Source organism: Passer domesticus, chromosome Z (assembly GCF_036417665.1).
Source record: "Passer domesticus isolate bPasDom1 chromosome Z, bPasDom1.hap1, whole genome shotgun sequence".
Taxonomy (NCBI): Eukaryota; Metazoa; Chordata; class Aves; order Passeriformes; family Passeridae; genus Passer; species Passer domesticus.
In genome coordinates, this window is record NC_087512.1 from 39,730,281 (window position 1) to 39,752,557 (window position 22,277).

At 38.5% G+C, this 22,277-nt stretch overlaps 1 protein-coding gene across 8 annotated transcripts in view; it reads right to left on the reverse strand.

Moving 5' to 3' along the window:
- Positions 1-6,361, reverse strand: part of FANCC (FA complementation group C) — a 76,786-nt gene extending 70,425 nt beyond the window's left edge. The window contains exons 1-2 of one of the 8 annotated variants that reach the window (XM_064405462.1): positions 5,691-5,715; positions 788-871 (exon numbers count right to left, since the gene is read on the reverse strand). Coding sequence is in view for 2 of the 8 variants with exons in the window: in XM_064405459.1 (XP_064261529.1) it covers positions 5,894-5,938 (45 nt within the window). In the remaining 6 variants the exon portion in view is untranslated. Of the gene's footprint in view, positions 1-787; positions 872-3,991; positions 4,051-5,690; positions 5,755-5,893; positions 6,102-6,210 lie in introns of those variants that run through there. The other 7 variants (XM_064405464.1, XR_010354146.1, XM_064405458.1 and 4 more) reach the window with 7 other exon arrangements.
- Between the last annotated feature and the right edge of the window lie 15,916 nt (positions 6,362-22,277).

Below are 22,277 nucleotides of genomic sequence, written 5' to 3' on the forward strand. Positions count from 1 at the left end.
GAATAGCATTTACTTCCACCTGTATGTACTACAATTACAAGGAGGCAAGGGGAAAACCTATAAGAGTTCCTGCCAGAACATAATCTTCCTCCAGCTATGCTGTGGGGGTTGGGAGGCAAAGCAACAGGGACACAACCTGTTTACGTGCAGAGAAAAATGACTACTCACCTTTCTTCCTTCAATTAAATAATGAATGAACGCTAAGGGGCCTCATATTTCCAATAATGCTTCTATAATTGTCATGCAACTGCTAAATTCAAGCTTTCCCCTGGCTTACACAGGTATACAAAAAGAAGACGTATGTTCCAAACTCTTTATCTCAAGTATGTGAACATAAGGTAAAAGGTATTTTACCTTATGTGCAATTAATATCCAGAGCTACTCATACAGTTGGGTTCTAATTCTTATACTAAGAATTTTTATAAGAACCTCTAATATTTCTTTAATAATGAAACACATACCTTTCACTGAAATCCCACAGTTCTACAGAGTTAGAGCATTTCTGCATAAGCATAAGGAAACAGAGGAACAGAAAACAATTTCTTCAAAGTGACTGAAGAAGCATATGACAAAAAGAGATGAAACACACAGATCTCATATACTTTAGCCTATTAGGAAACACTGTTTTTCAAGGCTTTTCTCAAAGATAATCTATTATTCACCTTAAGCTCCTCAAGCATGACATGACAATTTATACAATGATGGACAATATTCCACCAAAAAGAAAATGACCACACAAGAATCCCAAAAAAGTATTTTCTTTTCGGTTTATATTACACCTACTTACCTTTACATGAACTCTAATCACAGATTAATAAGTGTAAGTAAAAAAATCTGTGAAAAGTATTCAGAGTCCACAGTAAAAGCAAGCCTGCAAATGAAAAAAAGCACTTCTCTGGAATAAAAGTCTCATACTTTTCCCCCTCCTCTCTCTCTGACTACTCACACTCAGAAATAGCCACAAAATAAAATCTTCAGAATAAAGATGTATTTATGACACTAAGTACATCTGACAGAAAAAGAAAAATGTATTCTTCAGAAGAATAAAAATAACTTCATGACATTCACATCAACATTTACACGTTTTTGTTGTACATTATCTTAACACACTCCCACAGATACTTGTCCCTGGAGTCCATTGACAAGGTTTCATGCTATTCACAGGCATTAAATCAGGCCATTCATTCTTTGAAAACAAGAAGAGATAAGTTTCCTCAGAAACATTCAGAGCAAAGACTTTCGGTCATTCACCCAGTCAAACTCATACAGCAGCAACAATTAGCTATGTGGGCATTTAGACTGAAGACAGGGAAATGACATTCAAATTGATGAGACAATGATTTGTGGAATTTTCAGTCAATTATTCCTGTATATTTTATGAGCACTTACTTTTTAATGTGCTACAGGGGATCCTCCGATTTGTCAATAATGCCTGTCACGTTCGTTCACAAAAATCTCACAATTTTGCCCCTGGCATGAAATTAAAGCTGTATTTTTTTCTTATGGGAAGAAAGCTTCTTATGAATGTGGTCAGTTGATGATAAATGAGAACTTCCAATGTACAGCATAGAAAAAAAATTCTAACTAGTGGTATGTCTCCCGGCCTCTTCTACTTGGACACTCATTTATGTCAATTTAGTTGATACCTCATTAAAGGCCAATCTGGAATACTTCAATACTGTCACATAGTTAATCAACATTTATTAAAAAAAACATGTCCAATGACTCTGCTAATAGGGAGGAAGGACAGCACTACAATTTGGCTTCAGGAATCAGAAGTCTAAGAATCCAATTCTCACTTCTGACATATGACACTAAAGAAATTAAAGTTAGTTAAGAAAAGCTCATTCTGCTTCACCTCTGCAGGAGCTTGATTAGTTCTACTCTGATTTTAAAGAATAGGATATTTACTTATATACTTGTTTACTTTAGAAAAAACAAACGAAAAAAAACCCCAAACTAAAACCAAATATCTGGTAACATCAGATTTATTCCATTTACAATTTTTTTAAAACTCTATTACGCACAACGATTTAGAAAGTTCCTTTTGCTGCAGTAGCCTTGTGGGTTTTATTTTGCAGGATTACCATAAATGATGCTGTGCAGATTAGACTTGAGCAAGTAATGTGTCTTTAGATGGTGTCCAGTAATATCTGTACAATTCATCACTAGTAAAATTATGAAACTATAGCTCACAGTATTGCTTAGAAATATAATTTATATTGGAAGTTAAAAATGCATGCAGAAGTACTATGTCACGACCCTGCAACCATATGCAAGGCTGACATTTAAAAAACTAACAGAAACCTCTCACAAACAGCAAGGGGAAGACCTTAATCTGTCATAAGTCTGCCCTTTATTATTACACAGAATAAAAGCATTCTTGAACAAATTTTAAAGGCACTGTAATCAAAGCTTCCAAAATTCAGAAGAGTAAACTGTGATTGTAAATATAAATAATCTAGATATCACATTAATTTATTATTTATGTTTAATGAGTTTATGATTAATATAATACTGATAAAGAGTATTTTGCACCCCCATAATATTCAACATACTGTACATTCCTGTCACTTAGAAAGTAGACTAACTGCATGATCCTGAAGCGTTCTTGGGAGCTGGTGGTATGTGCCACCAAGTCTCAAACAGAAAGAATTTTCTAATTCCCAAAGCTGCATGAAAGGAGTTACAGATTTTTAATGAGCATTACCATTGTCTTCATTTTAATAACATTAACAATGACAGCAATTTATTATAGTATTAACTGAAAAACATTGTCTAGGAATACCCTTCTTGGTGAAACTTGAATCGTTTAAGATTAGATTTTTGAGAGCTGTCCTACCACTTATACACGTAGCAAGATCTTTACAATCTGACATACTTTTGTGCATTGTTTAGGTATGTTGGCACAAAATATGCTGTATTCATTAAAAATATTTTTTTTAAAATCATCTGATAAACACTGAAGATTTTTATTTGGGAACAATCTCATGCAATATATACATCTTCCTGTAAATGCCAAGAATTATTCCATTAACATCTAAGAATTCTAACATTTTCTGAGTTCCTGTTTCAAGAAAAACTTGTTTCATCTATCTCTGTCACCTTCTCAAGATCCTCCACCCAAATGTCTCTTGGAAGACATCTTTGCCAAAAGCAGCACCTTCACAATTGTAGGGCTGTATACCGAAACATACGTCTTAGAGAAAAAGAAATTATAGTTTAAAAGTACACTGAGTACCCAAGGCTGTTCCACTGATGGAACACCTGTGTCCAGTGCCTTTAAAGGGGTATCATTTGTTGCTGCAACTCCTCACAACATCACCCCAACATCAACTCCACCAGTGTCCCTTTCACCCATGGTATTCTGTGGTTAATTTCATGGGCACTCACCTGCTGGTCCATATGCATGTGATGACCATGACCATGATGGAATCACAGCATCAATGTTAAGGAGGTGGAATGGATGCTACAGATCATCTAGTCCGAACCCTCCCTGTCACAGCAGGGACATCGCCCACCAGACCAGGTTGCTCAAGGACTTACACAGCCTGGCCGAGAACGCTGCCAGGGATGGGGCACCCAAAACCTCCCTGGGCAGCCTGTTCCAGGTCTCACCACCCTCACAGGAAAGAATTTCTTCCTAATACACAACCCAAAGTTCCCCTCTTTCAGTTTGAACCCTTTGCCCCTTGCCTTACCACTACAGTTCCTAATGAAGAATCCCTCTCCAGCCTCCCTGCAGGCCTCCTTCAGATATTGGAACGCAGCTATGAGTTCTCTACACAACTTTCCCTTCTTCAAGCTGAACAGTCCCAAATTTCTTTGCCTGTCTTTGTAAGGGAGGTTATCCAGTCCCGGAGGACTCCTGGCCAACAACATGGAGAACAGCAGTCTTTCTTTTGACCCTCCCTTCAAATTTTAGAATATACATATATGAATAAAATCACCATAACACCTTTATCCTGCTTTCAAACTTGGTTAAAATTACCATGTTCAATCTTTAGTAGCCAAAGACACGGAGAGGCAGAATCACACACATCTCACTTCCTGAGAATACAAAGATAAAAGGCACAGAAGTTATTCCCAAAACTGGATCCATGCTTGTAAGCGAGAAGATAACCTCCGGGCTCCATTTCCGACTCGGGTTTTCCCAGCGCCATGTTCTCTGGAGTCAAGCCCTGGCGGAGGGGCCCAGGAGGCGGCAGCGTCGGCCCCAGCCGCGCCACACCCAACAGGCTTCCATGGATTTGGCAGCGCCTCGCGCTGGGCCTTCCAGGTCTCCACCCCTGCTTCAAATACCACACGGTGATCAATTCTTACAACACAACTTTTCAGTCTTGAGCTAAGAAGGGGAGATGAGCATAAACCCAAACAATGGAGCAAGTAACGCATGTAGCTCAGAACATAAACTGAATTAATTTATTGGGCGCAGACAATAAAGCCTTCTTTTCACAAAAGAGATGGGGGACAGCTTCAGATCCTTTAATTACATATCAGAAAAAAATCCCAGATTCTGAAGGTTCTCCTGGTTTTCAAAAGTCCATCACTACTTTGTTATATCATAGTACTTTTACCTAAAGGATTCTTCACTCTGAGGGAAAGCGCATTATGCCATTTTAGTTGTTTCAGTTATCCTCCCACATGAAAAATGGCCATTCGGAAAATTTTTGAGAGGAGTGGAAATTTAATTACCTACATTTGTGAACCAAACCCAAAACTTAAAATGTCAAATTCTCCCAGCACTTATGGGACATCTGTCTTCCCTAATCTTTAGTTTAAATAAAAGGCCAGCTACATTTTCTGACGGTATTCCCTAAAAGCCTGCTCATCATTAGAAGAACTCTAGAAGTTCCTCCACCACAGCAGATGTCTGTGCCAGATTGCACAGTACAAAGGTTGGCAAAGTCTGCTGAACCAGAAACAAACCCCCTCCCTCTACCAACCATTTAGGAAGGTAGCCGTGTATTACTGCTGCGCAGGTCTTGCACATACATCACAAAATGACCTTTTGTCACTCTGTTTCCTGCCCAGAAGGAGGGGGAATAGCCAGACGCAGACAGCACAGATGTTGACGTCTCTCTTTGCAGATGTTTTCAGTACCAGGACAGTACCTACACGGGGAGTACAAGAAGGCTGGACATGGACTTGTTACAGGGGCGTGTAGTGATAGGACAAATGGCCTTAGAGTAAGTTTAGGCTAAATGTTAGGGAGAAACTTTTCACCCACAGAGTGGTGAGGCACTGGCACAAGCTGCCCAGAGAAACTGGGGATGCCTCATCCCTGGGAGGGCAGAAGGCCAGGCTGGACGGGGCCCGCGGGCACGGACAGCACAGCGACCGCAGGAGCGAGGCACGCACAGCGCTCGGGACACAGCGCAGGCCCGGCCCCACCGCCACGGCCGCCTTCCTCTGCCGACCTCCAAGCCTCGCTGCCCATGTCATCCCTTCCCCGGCGCGCTCGTCGCCGCCAGCTCCCGCGGAGGGAGGAAGGGGAGGGCACGGAGCCCGGCGGATGATCCGCACTAGCGCATCCCCTTCCCGCCACCACAGCGCCCGGCCCGCGACCACCGCGGCGCAGCCAGCGGGGGCAGGACGGGCGAGAAGCCGCCGCTCCCTTCAGCGGCTGGGCAGGTCCCGCCGGAGCTCCCCGCGCCCGCTCCGTGCCGCCCCTCGCTCCCGCCGCTTACCGCGCCCGCCGCCCCGCACCATTGGAGTTTTCGCGCGCGCGGCCCCGCTGCCCCGCGCCGCGCCTGCGCGGAAGGGCGGGGCGGGGCCGCCCGTCCCCTGGTGACCGGGGGCAGCGCCCGGCGGCTTTGGGCCGGGGCTTGGGGGGAGGCTCTAAGCGCAGGGAGAGCGTGGCTGGCCGTGGAATCGGCCTCCCGGTACTAACCCTGTCTGAGTTAAAGAAGCGTTTGGATAAGGCTCTTAGGCACATGGTTTGACTCTTGCGGATGTCCTGCGCAGGGCCAGGAGTTGGATTTCCATGGTCCTTGCAGTTCCCTTCCAACTCAGGATACTCTGTGGTTCTTTGATTCTGAGTCTGTGATTCAGTCTGCCCCAGCGACACACACTTGGCGTCCTGACTCAAACACGGGACATCAAGAGGCAGAGCTGTGGCAGAAAGCCTGTGGGTCTTCGGGGCCTGTGCACTCCCGGGGTCCCTAGCGAAACTGAGGCGCCTCTGTTGCCCGCACGCTGAAAACTCACCGGGCACACTGAAACACACGCTGAAAACCAGTGACACGGGCAAAGCCAGTCTGAAACACACGCTGAAAACCAGTGACACGGGCAAAGCCAGTCTGACCCCGCATGTGCAGCCCAGGAGCGGCTCCACAGGGAAACCAAAGTGACAGGGACATGGCGGCTCCAGTCTGGGCTGTGTCTTCTCGGCCGGCGTGCACTGAATTCTGGCAGTGGACAGGCCAAGGTGGCTGCCCACAGTCTTTGTCCTTTGACCATGAATGAAAAAAACTCTTCAGCTTTACCACTTGTGGTAAGGCTAAGTGCAAAACATGTTAAACTTTCGCTTCTTTTCAGTTTTCTGAACACAGAAGGTCCTTGTGTCCCTGTGAACAAAATGTTATCAGTATGAGTACAGACATAGAGTAAATAAGAAATTTTGCTTTGAATAAACTTAGGGCTGGAAATAAATATGCAATTTACTGAAAATCGTGTTGGTGCCAAAATGAGAAATACAGACAGGGTGAACTGTGCTGTCCCTCAGTTTGTTATAAAGCATTAGTAATAAAACTACCAAGACCTGTAGTCTGACACTGGTCCTCAAACCAGTCCTGCTGAAAATACCAATGCTACACAACCTGACTACTTGGTGCATTTTTGCTCATTACTCTCTAGCCTACTTGCACAGTCGTAATTAATTCTGTTCCTCCCATTCTTCCTCTTCAGCTCATCTACTCAGCTCCTTCTCCTGTTTACCCTGGTAGTTCTTTCACTCCTGCCTGGTTTTACTTCTATGTTCACTGTTTGAAAAATAGAGCTGGTGGGAAGTTGCTACTATATTTCCACCCTTTTTTTTTTTTTTTGAGAAGCCATCAGCACACAGAATTCTCTGTTTCCTAGCATCTTCCTCCAAATATGTATTCTTACACCACCTTGTCCTTATTTCTTCCATGAAGAAACTGGATAGTCAAGCACTCACTGCATTCCTACCTGTGGAAAAACAAAACAGAAAAAAAGAAAGAACAAAGTTACTAAGGCAAAATGCTCTCTGTCTTTAGCCTAGGCTGAATTGTTACTTTTCATATGGATTTTAAATTAAATTACAATTACATCATTAGTCTGAATTATAGGCTAGTTTGTATTAGACTTGTATTCAAGATTTAAAGTTTGCTTGAACATATGACAACCATGGCACCTGAAGTTAAAGTTGCTATTTTTCTTTTCTCAATTTTATAAGACCAGCTGATGTTCAAACTCTTTACTCCCATTCAGCTTTCATATTCTTGCATTCTTTTTTTTGTTGTTTTTAGAGGTTGCCTCTTTTTTGATCACCACTGCTTTCAATTTTCTATGAAATGAGACATTCCTATCAGTACAAAAGCAAATTCATCCTATCCATATAATGAAATCCCCGTGCATTACTTGAATTACTTTTTCCATTTCATCCTATCAAATCAGAAACACCTTATGAATTAAAGGCTTGTTTGTAAAAACTTCGAAGTTCTTTCTTGGGAAACAGCAACTGGTCATCAGGCAATCCATCAAGACAAACTGTCAGGAATATTTCCCATACGTCCAACACATTTACAGACCACAACTTGGAGCTTTGTATGTAATGCCCATATTCACACAGTGAGTCCAGTTCATAACTCACGCAACTCTTTTAATCATTCTACTCCTATTTTTTGTCAAGTGAAAACATGGAAGAATTTGTATTTGTTTTCTACCATGAATTGTGTTAATGCTTTCTTAAATGTCAGCATTATTAGTTGTTTCATTCATGACACTTTTTATGACTCTGGTACACTGGAAGAACCTTGAGTGGAAGAAGTTTGATAACATCGTTTTTCATGTTCCTGGCTGACCATATTCCAGAGTTGTCCAAAGAGTATTTCTGTCCCATAGTCAGATAGCAAAAAGCTGCCTTTGTTAATCAGCTTGATGCATACACCATCAAATTACACAATTTTGTTGCTGCTCAACAAGCCAACCGCACAAAAAGATCTCATGCACACCTGAACGTATGGCTAAAGATCACTGTAATATAATAGGAGCTGTTAAAATAAACACCAGAATTTTAAAACAAGCCAAACTAGAGCATTTAAGGAAATAAAGGGAAAGGATATAATAGATAAATATGTAAAAATATAAGCAACAAAAAACAAATATGAAAGTAAATTATTAATATGAATAAACTTCAGTAGGTGGAAAGAACCCTTGGTAATATTACCTACAAAGGACCCTCATATTAAATAGTCAAAAAATAAGTGGCAATGATATGAATAATGAAATAGGTAGTACAAATCAGATCAATGCCAATACAAATGTTATGTTACTTCAGACAGTCTGTATGGAGGTTTCCACTCCCACTTTTAATAAATGCAAAACATTTGAGATTAAAAAAATGTCATAGGAACTATTTCTTTAACCTTGATCTTTAATAACAGGTACTACTACATATAGAGCTAATACAGCTGCCTTAGAGAATTACTAATAGTAAATCTCTGACATGTACAAATAATATTTGAAACTATAAAGTCGCCAGAAATAGTACTGCTACAATAAAAATTCCATTACTTCAAGTCCTGAATATTTCAGAAAGGATATTCCACATACCAGAGAATTCCTGGCTGCTCTCTGAGAACCCTAGCAATCTCCTCTTGCCCAAGGTATGTTGCCAAAGCCCCTCATTAAGCCTTGCACTTTGATGAGACACAGCAGATACTATACTTCAGTTCAGAGTAAAATATCTACATTTGATCTTTTGGCCAGTATTAATTTTGTAGGAAAAAAGTCCTCTGTTATGGGAAGAGAAAGAAATGTATATTTGGCAAGTTTGAGGGGGAAAAAGGAAGAGAGGGGGGAAAAAAAGAAAAGTCCCAGCTCTTTTAAGCTTTTCAGAAGTTTGGAATGTTAGCATAAATGCTGGGGGAGGTAGACTGATGGGAAGAACTGCAGGTGAAGCGCACAAAGGTGCAAGGTAAATATAATTATTAATGCACATGACTACCACATACATAATATATTTTATGCACATCGCAACAATTAGCTACAGAGGACATACTGCTCTAAGCAACAGACAAGTACCAAGGAAAATGCCCCCAGACCCCTTAACTGAGTATATACCTTCATGTAGATCTGCGGCTAGCTCAGAATGGTTGGTACAGAGAAAACAAAGATAACAAGGAGCTAAGGTAAATGCTGCAGCCATATTGTTGTCCTTCACAGATGGGATGGGAACTACATGACCACCGCAGTGGCAAGCAAAGCTGAAATCATATTAAAGAGATTCCCAGAGAAGACCACAGTGTGTAACAAGTCACCAATACATATTAGTGTATTGCTGTTTGTTTTAGCCACAGTAAGGGATTTCTGAATAGGCAGATGTGGCATTTCTAAATACTGATTATGTATGTGAAAATTTATCCACTAAAATACTGTACTTTGAGCAGCTGTTAGCCGAATAGTTAGGCATTTTAACTTCTGTGAGTTACAGGTGTTCATTTTCTCCCATATCTCCCATTTGATTTGCAGTATAATTTCATGGTTGCTGGTGCTTTTCCATCAAAGAAGCTGTCTTCAGTAAGGAGAAGGGAGTTTGCTCCTTGGAGGCATCAAAGTCTGCAAATCCTGTTGGTGAACTTTGTGAACAGTGCATGCCACACAGTCTGTATGTTCACACTGGAATAATTTTATCTCTCCTCTTTTTTTGTTGATTTGGAATGTAGTTCCTGTTGATTTGACGTCCTGGGAATGTTTACTTACTCTCAGGCAAGACAAGAACTTTTTCTGTGTTCTGTATCCCAAGTGATAGATGAATATGTTTGGTTTCTTCTTAATGCAAACACTGTTAAGTCTTTAGCTGGGGACCTGCTATAGGATTCAAAAAAATTGGCCCAGAATTGACCAGTGCTGTTGAATGTTCTTTAAACCAGATTTGAGGAGTTATCCTCGGAGCTCCCTTACCTTCTGTTAAGGCAGGTCTGTTATTTCTCTGACTGGTATAAAACATGGTCACAAGGATAAAATTTGGAAATTGTATCATGTATCAATCACTGAGCTAATCTTGGCACAGTCAAGATTTTCATAATTCATCTTATTATATATATTTCCAAAATATTATTAGAGAAGCTGATCTGTTTAGGTCAGTGATTATGTTTTTATCTATAGTTTATAAATTTTCTTGTGGAAAATAATCCTGAAAATAAATCCTTTTCCTGTACCTGTCTGCACTCACAGCAGGTGCTATACAAAGAAAGCATGAGTTACATCTGTTATTCCCAAGACACTGAGACAATAAAAATTTTAAAAAATCTTCCATGATTTCCTCCTCATGTTGTGTTCTGCTGAACCCTTGAATACTGGAGAGCATTTCCAAAGTTTGTTCCACAGAAGAAGGGCAGTACATTGAAGCAGAGCACTTAGTAATTTCTGTAGTATTCCCTACTGATATTCTAAAAAGTTGCTGTAACATATACAGAAGATGCATGAAATACTTGCTACAGGATGGAAAGTTAGTGACTTTGCCTTGACTTGTTCTCTTACTGACAACTATTAACAGTATGGAATATTCCAGTGAGCATTTCAGTTTCATGTGTGTGACTATATTCCTTCCTGCTTTATATAAAATACTCTCCTTAACTAAAAGAGGTATTTACACATTCTAGAACCTGTGAGGTTTAACTGAAATTTAAGATGATAAAAGGGGAAATACTGTTTTTGCTGGCAGCAAGCAGGAGCCGTAATAAAAAGTCAGCAAAATGTGATAAAGATCGTACTTGAACCAATTTTCAGAAGGTTGGAGATATGGGAAACTGCCTGTTGAGAATTGGTATGCAGCTACAAAACTTCATATTCTTTCATAAATTCCATTACTCCACCTCATTGTAAGTTATCAAGCATTAAATCTTACAAAATAATGTTACTATCATAAAGTAAATCAGTGAACTCAAAGATATCACACACTGAAAGTCTTTAGCTTTTTCCTTTGCAAACCTGATTACTAGAGATGAATTTTCAAATTAAGCAAGTAAATCTCAATGAATTCATGTTTCTTCACAGTTTAAAAGTATGAGAGAGCTGGTCACTACTTGAAACTGAAATTCCAAACAAGCCCAAAACACTGTAAAACACTGCAAGCAAAATGACTTTTAAGTTCTAATTCCATTAAATACAGAAATTTACTAAATGTACTAGAAATGTACTAAAAATGCATCAAGATAGTAATTGTCCATGCAATATAAGACAAGTGTAAGAATAAAAGGAGGAAACAAAAGCCTTTAAGTGAATACATTTCTCTATAACTGACTTTTATTATATGGATTAAATGCTTTTGTTAAAAATGGAAGCACAGTTGCCATACTAACATAGTTTTGCTTGAAACGAGAGACTGTTTCTTCATCTATAAGCTTATCCAAGCCTATGTCTCCATCAAAACCAAACAAATCCCACATGTAAACAAAAATGTTATGCATCAGATGAAAGTGAAGAAATTACCAGTATTTACTCAATACATGGATTTGCATCATAGTACTCCTCGTGATGACTTCGCTATTAAAAAAAAAAAGGCCATAGAACATAAGAAAAGAGGGCTGAATGGAGAGACAGTGAGAAGATGCTTCTTTTTGGTTTTAAACTGGTCTCATTCAGGCATTGTTAGCTAACCAGTTTGAAAAACTCATCTTTATGGTTTCCATTTTTCTGTGTTTGCTGAATGTTGTATATGATCATTTGTTCACGGCAGCATAGGCCAGTCTATGACCATAGCCTTTAAGCCTTTACAAATTACGTTTTCAGTATTGCAGACCACTGCCTCATAGAACAAAAAAAAATGTCTCAGTTGGGATCCCTTCAAAATGGAAAAGATCTCCACTATTGAGTAGCTTGCCTAAAGTAGCTACCAAAATAGTATAGAGAAGTCTGTAGAATCATTCCAGTGTTAATCAAAAAGTGGCTGAAACAGCTCTATGACAGAAAATAAGAACAGCAGTTGTGGATTGCAAATTTTCCCCCCACGGTCTCTATACAGTACTTAAAACCTTGTATTTCTCATTCCTTCATTTAGCCTGTTAGACACTGCAATGCTTTTTGACCTCCCAAAGGAAGTATAACTCTAGTAGTCCATTGCCTTCATTCCTTCTTTAAACAGTTTGTCATCCACACTCCTTTGCCTGCAGTACTCATATTTGCAAGTCTGTGGAATGCACTCTTTCATAAATATCCTTTCAGTTATTTTAGCAATCATTCTTCCTTTATTGGTATTAACCTTTCTTTAACCTTGTTTATCTTCAGATTTAATCCCTTCCTTGTGACATCTCCGATGAAATAGTAATTTGTTTTCCATCATTCTCTCATTAATACAGTGTTCCTTTGTTCCCTTAATTTCTTGTGTCATTAACTGAATACTTACATTGGGTCACCTTTAAATGATCTATAATCTAATACACCGAATCTTATTCACAGCTGATAGTCACATTAATATAATTCATACTGTTCAAAAGAGCTTTATACAGCTTTGTACAGACCACATAAAGCCTGGTTGGAAAACATTTTTTCGAATACCTCTATAAATGAAGGTATATACACAAATGCATCATGCAAAATGAAATAGCAAAATAAATATTGCATTATGTTGATGAAAAGACTGAGAGTATGTATCTGTAAACTACAAATAAATACATATTTTTAAATAATGTTGAATTAATCCATATCTGAATGTCAAAATGTGAAGTTATTGTCACCTATAAAATAAATCTTAATGTATTAAAAATCACAAAGTAGGAGCCCAAAAGCTCATAGAGCTGTTCATACAATCCTAAGGTTAAGGCATAGAGCTTGTTGCTCCATAAAATTTTTATTAATTTTGGAAACAGTTGCATCTCCCTGTTTCTCTTGTACTCACAGTCACATTCCTTATTTTCCATGTTATCTCAGAGGTGTGCCCTGAAGTTTGCTTAAGAGCTTTAGCTCAAGCCTGAGATTTAACTATGTATTTTCTTACCTTTACATATTTCTTTCATTTCATAGGACATAAAAAGTCTCTGATGGCAGCTACAATACCATTAGAGGTTCTTCCGTATTTGATCTCACAAAATAGTTTTTGTCATGAAATAATGTGATATCAAACATGATATGTAGCTGAATTCGCTTCCTCTAAGTGGCTGTTTTTCTCCATCTAGTAAATGAGTAACGTGATACTGGCATTGTAAAATGTTGTAGAAATGGGGACTAAGGAATATGATTTAAAAAGCAAGTATAATAATTATTATAAATAAAAAAGTACACTCAAATGATAGGACTAAAGAAGCCTGGTTGCTCTGCATCTTTATTATTTGGGTTTGTGGCCTCTAAGAAGTCATAAATCCTTGCCTTTTCCAAGGACTAACTAAATACTATAAGGCCATAATGTAAAGGAAAAAAAAATTAAAGCATCAGTAACTTTAGTAATTGAGAAGGAAACTTTAAGTGACACTGGGCAAGTACCTCGAATGCAAAAAGCCTTCTGTGTGGTTTCTTAGTGCACTTACTGGTTTTGGACACCACAATATAGAAAAGACATTAAACGATTAGAGAGCATCCAGAGGAGGGTCATAAGGATGGTGAAGAGCCTTTGGGGGAATCTGTGTGGGTGGCTGAGATCACTTGGTCTGTTCAGCACGAAGAGGAGACTGAGGACAGCCCTCACTGCAGTTAAAACTTCCTCATGAGAGGAAGTGAAGGGACAGGCACTGATCTCTCCTCTGTGGTGTGCAGTGACAGAACCCCGGTATTGAATGGCCTGAAGATGTGCCAGGGGATATTTAGGTAGGACATTAGAGAAAGGTTCTTTCCCCAGAGGATGGTTGGGCACTAGAACAGGATCCCCAGGGAAGTGGTCACAGCACCAGCCTGGCAGAGTTCTAGAGCATTAGGACAATGTTCTCAGGCACATGGTGTGACTTGGGGATGGTGCCGTGTAAGGCCAAGATTTGGACTCGGTGATCCTTGTGGGTCCCTTCCAACTCAGCTTATTCTATGATTCTGTGATGTGGGATGCAGCAGTGAAATGTTCTAAACATGATCATATGTGGCTATACATTACAACATGTGAAATGCAACATCTAAAACAAGTAACTAAATTAGTTAGGGAGACATTACCTATTTTCAATGTTTCCAGTGTCCTCAATATACAAAACCTATGTGGGGCTTGTGGTATTACTTACTACCTCTCAAAAATCCTTCTCTATGCCACAGGGTGAGAGCCAAGCTGTACATGGGAACAGATGACCAAAAGGATGAGAAGATAGGGAGCTTGGCCCTGTCTAGTTTTTTTTCTCAAGGTGTAAGGAGGGTGGAGCAAAAACTCCATCAGCAAGACGTTGTGCATCTTTTGTCAGAGCTGCCCTTGCGCTGCTGACATCCTGATGATTCATACTTTTCCAGACACTCTGTTCAGTTATGGCTGCTCTGTACCACTTAGAAGAATTAGAAATGGACATGATTTAGTGCTGCTCCAAGCTGTGCCAGTGCATGAATGGAACTGAAAACACGTATGATCTGTGTCTGAATAATAGTGTCATATGGGATATAGATAAATAATACACTTTACTAAATAATAGTGTTTGTCATGGGATAAAGAGAACCTAATTAAGAAACAACAGGGATAAAGCACAAGAGATCCTTTCAGAAAGTCTACAACAAATGAAAAACAGATCTCTGTCATTTTGCTAGCCTCAGCAGCACTCTATTTAAAATTATAATAAAATGTATTAGTGCTTGTTCAGAGAACTTGTAACCATGTTAAACCTACAAAATTCATACTAGGCCAGTTACAAATGATGATAAAATTTAAAAGATCAATGCTGCAAATTATTCTTTATCAGAAGACCACTGGGGTTTTTTTCTGTTGAGGTTTTTTTTCTTTTGAGGTTGATTTCTCTAGTGGTTTTATGCTCATCACTGGTTTTTATTCATATCCACATTATAAAATTCCTTAACCAACATGTGACAAAAGGTATTTATCATATCATCTTTAGCACTGTTACAAATCTGTAGTATTAGTCTCCTCTCATGCACAAATTTGAAACAGACGGGTTTAACAGTGGGTTGTTACAAATAAATTTCAGGCTCTAGAAGCTCTGTGTTTCTGTGTAGTGTAGCTGCATACCTAGCAAAGCCTTCTGCACAGCCTTTTCTAATGGCCTGGCAAAGCCTAAGGTCCTGTGCTTAAGGCTAGGCAGAGTACTTGGCAAATGCAAGGATGTGGATGCTGTTCAACATGAGCTTACAGTTTCTCAGCATCAGGACTAAATTCCTTGGCACCCCACTAATGCTTGTGCTTGAATGGGAAATGGCCTGAACGTGCCACTCTGGCCACGCTAGTGTTAGAGAGTAAGCTAGAAAATCTGGCTTCCAGAGAGGTGCTTCCTCTGGTTTATCAGTCACTGAGTCTGACTCTTCAGACTTCTAATATCATACTTACTAATGTCATCGCAGATGTTTTTGAAGACATGACAGCAATCAAAAATTATTTTGTTTGGCCCATCCTTTTCAGTAATCACATTTTCCTCACCTGCAGCAGGCAATCACTGCAGATAAGGCTCTTTTGCCTTAGATGTATTAGATGTTGTAAATACACAAAATTACTTAATCACAAACAACTTACTTTTTTTTTTCCTGCCGTTCTGGTTCTCTGGTGACAGACATTTGCAGACATTTGATGTATTTCCCCAGAAGACTTATAAATGTCCACAAAACTCAGACTGTGTTGGCCAATAGCCAGCAGTAGAAGAGGGTAATGCTGATGCTTCCTTAGCCTACAGACAGAAACACCAGCAGTCAGCAATGACACAGCCCTAAGGGTGTCTATTTTCTCAGAGACATACTAGGAATATGCATCTGATTAGACCTGTCCATTATAAAAGACCATTTTCCCAGCAATATAATAATTTCTGCTTACCTTCTTTTTTAAAATGCTCACTTTTAAATAGTTTGGAGTTTTTTCTGAAGGAAGGTACTATGTGCATTTAAGAATACAATTTTCTCTGCTAAGAGCTCTTTACAGTCTAGGCTGTCATGCTGTTAGGCAGTAACAACCAAGGAACAGAGCATTTCCTAGGAATTAATGGCTTGCTAGGCTAAGTTTAAAGCCTGAGGTACAGCCAGAGGCTATTAACTCCAGCTGGTCATTAAAAATCCTTCGGAAATACCTTGCTCCAAGGTCAGTATTACTGTTAAAACAAATGTAGGCAGATGGATTTATTTCATGAGTTGCATTTTCAGCTGGTATGCACAGGGCTTTTCTGGAGAATTTACACCTTCTTAACATTAACCAGTCAATTATTTAAGTCGCCTCTCAGCATTCCAGTCATACAGTTTTAATTATCCTTATTATGAAAAATGGAAGTGTAGCACTCTGGCAAATTTCATATCAGTTTATCTGATTAGCATTTCACATCTGCTGGCAAACATACCATCTTTTTTGCCTACCAGGGAAACAAAGTCTCTGATATGAGCATTTATTCCCCAAGAAATAAGTAGTTCATCTTCTCCTAAGTATCTAGTGTGTTTGCACAAAGACAGGATTATTCAGAATACCAGCTGGCCAGCAGGCCAAAATGAAAATTTAACACAGGCAGCGTTTTACAGTCTTTAACAAGAGCCTATATATAATAAATAGTTCCATTTAAAACATCTTCTGGGGAGACAGTGCAGTAGCAAAAGATGAAGTCAAGAAAATACATTTGGAATTGATTTGCTGGAATGGAATAGGAGCATTCAGTGGAATTATTCCTGCTCAGAAGTGAAGATGGGCACAGTTAGGACTAAACCATCAGTTGATTTAAGCTCTACAAAATAAATCTTGAAACTCATGTATCTGATAGGTCAGATATCTTTCAGAACAGTCATCTGCACATGGGTTTATATCATTGTAATATTCAGATTTTAAAAAACAAAACACAGTAAAGACACTGTTACTGAAAAAATGCTATTGCTGCTGCAGAAAAAAAAAGACATTCTGTATGTTTAGTAAAAAAACATTACTTTTTACTGCCTATAATGTGTTTGTACTGTGATAATACAAACAAGTCCAGGTACAGATAAAGCCTTTTATGTTGCCAGCTCTCTAATATTTGCAGGTTTTACCTCAGTACTGACTTTTCTCAAAGTGAAATGACCTACCTGAAGTTTTGTGACCTTTATCAGTACATAAAACCAGTCCTGATCTTGTCAAATGGCAGACTTTTATTTCACCAGAGTTTAACTCCCTGGGTGATTACATTTAGAGAGAAGCAGCAGGGCTTTGGGATTTGATTTAACCACTTTTGATAAGACAAAACTAAGTATCCACACATCCCTCTCAGCCACTGTTGGGTTCCTATCAGTAGATGGGGAAGTTTCTAAAGTTTTACTGGGCAAACTATATTGCAGCAGTGAAACTAATTATTTTCTTAAGGTACTGAGAACTGTAGAATAAAAGGTGATTCCAGGAATCCTGTTGATGTCCTGTTGCACTATAAAATCTTGTATTTTTTCTGCTGAAGTGCACCTATAGTTACTTGATAGCTTCCATACACATAGATACACATACAGATCCTGATAGGTGTTCCATCCTATTTTTAAATAATTTCCACTGGCATATGAATATCTTCTACTTTCAAAAATATTTCAACACCTCAACAAGGCTTTTAAATGTCCCAGACTTGACCTTCATGGAGCTTCATAGGATAGAGAAAAGTCCTAAGGCACAAATCCTGCAAATAGTTACATGTCTGCTTAGTTTTACAAACTTAGGAGTCCTTTGAGAGTTAAGCACTTAGTAAAGATTTGCAGGATTATAGCTTGAGTATTTTTATTTTAATATATTGTTATTCATGTAGGAGTATGCTTAGTACATGACTGTACTACCTGTTTAAATGCAAATTTTCTTTCTCTGTCACCAAATTCTGATAGCAATATTTGAATGCAGCTTGTGATGTCAGACTCCTAACCTGAATTCAAGGCAGTCTAAGAAATGCAGGCTTCTCCAACAAAGAAAAAGGTGTTTTCCCAACTTAGGGTGAAATAGTTGCAAATCCTGCCTGTGGCTGGGCATGAATTATGGACTTTTATACAGTGTTTGAAAATCTGTGCTTTTAGTGTAAGAGACAGTGTGTATAAAATCAAATTTTGTCCTTCTAAATATGCTTCGAGATGAAACATCCACCCCTTCAACATTAACTGGATAAGTTGCAGCAGTTACAGTGAAAGGATGCCAAGACTAAACTATTTACTTAAAGGATTCCAATGTGTCCAAGCACCAAATGGTTTAAGTCTTTCAACCAGGCAATTAATAATAAAACCACTATTCCAAAACACAGTTATCAGCACCCCAGATGTATAACCGAATTTAGCAGTATCTGATTGTCCAGCATATTGCATGTTATCCTGAACAAAAATTTCTCACCAAATGGATAGCTTCAGTCCTGAAATCCATATCAGATATTCAGGATATACTGGCAAAATATTTGCCCCAGGCTTTAAAATGCAGCTCATCTTCTTGTGGACAAATACTTAGAAAAAAACAAAAAGCCTCCCAAACCTTTGAAAATTTTTTTCCCCCACTGGGTTGTTCCATGAGTTTATTCTCTTCATATTAACAGACTTTTTTCCTTGTGAGGATACTTAGATATCACTCATCTGGGTAGAAAGGTTATTTTTCTTGAATAGAATAGGTTGCATCAAAATAAAAGGAAAATGTCTTGGGGCTGTGTACTTTATCATTTATATTTCTACATTATCTGACGCCCGTTTAGAAGACCTAACTCAAGTGTCTCTGTTTTCTTATGTGAAAAGAAGGGGGAAATCAGAGCAAATGCAAGTAATATCTAAGTGAAAAACGTAAGTGAATACATATAAGCAGCATGGAGGTCCAAAAGAGAACACTGGGAACCAGAAACAACCACAAATTTCTGTATTTTAATAAAAAAGATACAGCCACTGCTGCAACACTCAGAATTCGCAGATCCAAGTAAGCAACATCCACCGAATTCTGTTCACAAATCTGAAGTCAAGCCAATTGACATAGCAGATGTTCACGTGATAGTGTTCAGATTCCACAAAAGATTAAATGAATCTATACCCAAAGTTACAATGTTTTACTGCTATGCTAGAACCACTACTGACAATTCCCAGAACAACTATTTGGATGCATTTTATTCTTTAGAAAGATGGGTTATTGAAGGTAGTATACACTTATTTTATGGGGAAGGCAATGCATTCTCTTTAATAGGATTGCAGATATCCTTTTATTTATTCCTGGAGTTTTCCTCTTCATTTAATCTCATGTACTGTAACACTAGGTTTAGAGAGAACCTAACAAAGATGCTTTTGCATAAACTTCTTGAATGTGTATAAATTATTCTACACAGCAGCATACAAAGTTGCACATTTCATAGAAGCAATGTCTTCTTTCAGCCACTTGCAAACATCATGCAGTTTCAAATTTTGGTGTACAGCCATGGAGTGCTGTACATCATTGTTCCCAGGCTACGACAAACTGCTTAAATGGGCATGTACCTAGACATGCCATTTTTATCAGAGGGTATTTGAAGAAGACCAGTATCATGGCTGTGTTCCTGCTGACCCAGTGAACATCTGTTTTCAGCAACATGTTTTGAGACATGTATGAAGATCATGAAGTAGATACCTGACCAGAATACCTGATGTAAATTCTTTGCATGTATGCATGCACAGTAAATTCTGTGTATCATATTTCCACATTCACTTCAGTTTATCTCATCTCAACTAGTTAAAGAAAAATCCTTCCTCAATGTCTCCTCCTGAGTTACTAAACATGGAACTTTCCTACCATGGAAGTGCACAAGGGAATTTAAACCCTGATAAAGATACAGGAGAGAATTTAAATAAAATTTAATTGTATGAAGCTTAGAGTCACACATTTATTAATTAGTCTAAAGGATTACACAATTTCTCTGTTTATTAATTTTCTACTTCAGGGCCACTCAAAGTCTATTTGTATTAAAGAATCAATAAGCCATTTAGAAAAATGTAATGATAACAAGTTAATCTCTGAAAGCACTGAGGTAACTACTCCGATAATGATGGCATATTTTTTGTTTAGTATCCTGAAATGGGCAAATTACAAATCTATGTTTTCCATTACAGTAGTAGAAGAGGTCTTAATAAAAGGATTCCCTAATGAAATATGCCGCAGCTCAAAAAGCTCTGGTGAAAATGCTCTGACCCTATAGTGCCATTTAAGACAGTCATATTGGATCAAAGGCCTGCTGGAATATGGAGCATCCCTGGTGGATGAAAGGCTTAGATTTTATCAGATAGTGTAAGGTATAATCATAAAAGAATGGGAAAATATTAATGGAACATAATAAATAGAATGTGCAGCCACTTTTAATTTTGAAGCATAAAGGACTCTTTAATATCAGTATTTTCCTGACAATTTATTACTGTAATTTTACTGTAAATTACACTATCCATTATGATTTTCATATATTTTCAAGTGACAATACAGCACTCTCTCCTCTCACAATGATGCAGCACTGGGTGCAAATCTGAAAACAAAGCAGCAGTTAAACAGATGACCAAGTATCGAATTTAAGCCGTGATTTACAATGGGGAATGTTTCCAGAACCCACTTCCTTTGGAACAAAGTATAGCAAGAAATAAAAGAGAAAAAAGCTTTGATAGCTCTTTCCTACCTCTGTAGGGTGAAAAAAAAGGGGCCAGCATCCGTCCAACAGAGAAACCATAGCTGAGCTCTCAGCACTTCTGAAAATTTAGTAACCTCTTTTGATGCCTAAATAAAATTGTATTATACTGAAGAGGGCCACAGGATAAACCAAAGCCAGAAGGGACATGTAGGAAGACAGAATCCCCTTTTCACTTGCTTCAGTTATACAGTGACAGTCTTTTTTATTGTGGCTCTTCCCTGCTTATTTTTAAAAAGTGCTTTGTTATAAAAACTTTTTAGAAACAAATATTTGAGATGCTATCTTGATAAGAAAGGTTCTTTGATCATAGATTTGTATCTATGAATTTGCATGCAGAAGTTATGAAGTTAAATAATATCTATTTCCTGTGTATTCTTAATAAGGTTATTGTCAATATATAGCCAATCACAAAATCCTACTTGCCTTTTAAATAATTTTTATTTTTTAAAAAACACTAAAAATTACAGATTTGATCTTGAAAAAAATAATCGACTTGTAGGAAAAACAGAAATAAAAAATACATTGCATTCTTCCTTGTTGCTGGTTGTGTTGTAGCATAATTTCAGAAGAAAAGGATCTAAAACTGTGGAAATCCCCCTGTGGAACCCCTGATGGGGAGACCTCTAAAAAATTCTGTGCCAGGATTGAGAGATGAACGGGACTTTTGGTTTTTTCAGTCTTCAGGTTGTTATTTTTTCTCTTATCAAAAGTTCAGCACACTGTATACATACCAGACTTAGCGTACAAAAAGAAGCCACCAAAAGTCACAAGACACACAAGTTCAAGGTCTTTTAAAACTATTATGTCTAATTAACTCTTAGAACATATTTAATTTCTATCTTTCTACTAGTAACTATTTATTTGTCCGTCCGCGCAACATCTGCATTGTGGCTCTTTCTAACCAATCACTCTGTGCTACCAACACTGCAGAAAATGGAGTAGATGAAGAAGAAGAAATAGACCTGACAACTCCCAAAATCTTCCATCTTGTCGTCTACCTACCTCCATACTGAAAACCCAAAACTCTACATTTTTCACCCTGTCATAAACTATACTACTGTTTCACACACTTGCAGATTCCAATTCATCTCAAAGTCTTGGAAGCTTTCTCCATGGACGAAGGTTAAAAGCAGTGCTCTCCTGGGGACCAGGACTTCTCAGGACAAATAAACATTCCCTGTGCCCTGGGTTACAACACAGAACAGCACTAGCCCCTCTTATACTTGGGGATATTCTTGAGTAATTGAAAATTAAAAAAAAAAAAATAGCAAAGCGGACAAAATGACAACTGAAGCATGTTTGTAAGAGAATATAACCCAAGTTTGCCAACAAGACTACTTCTCTCAGTTCTGTGAACTGCAAGTGTTTTACTTACCCCTGTGAAGG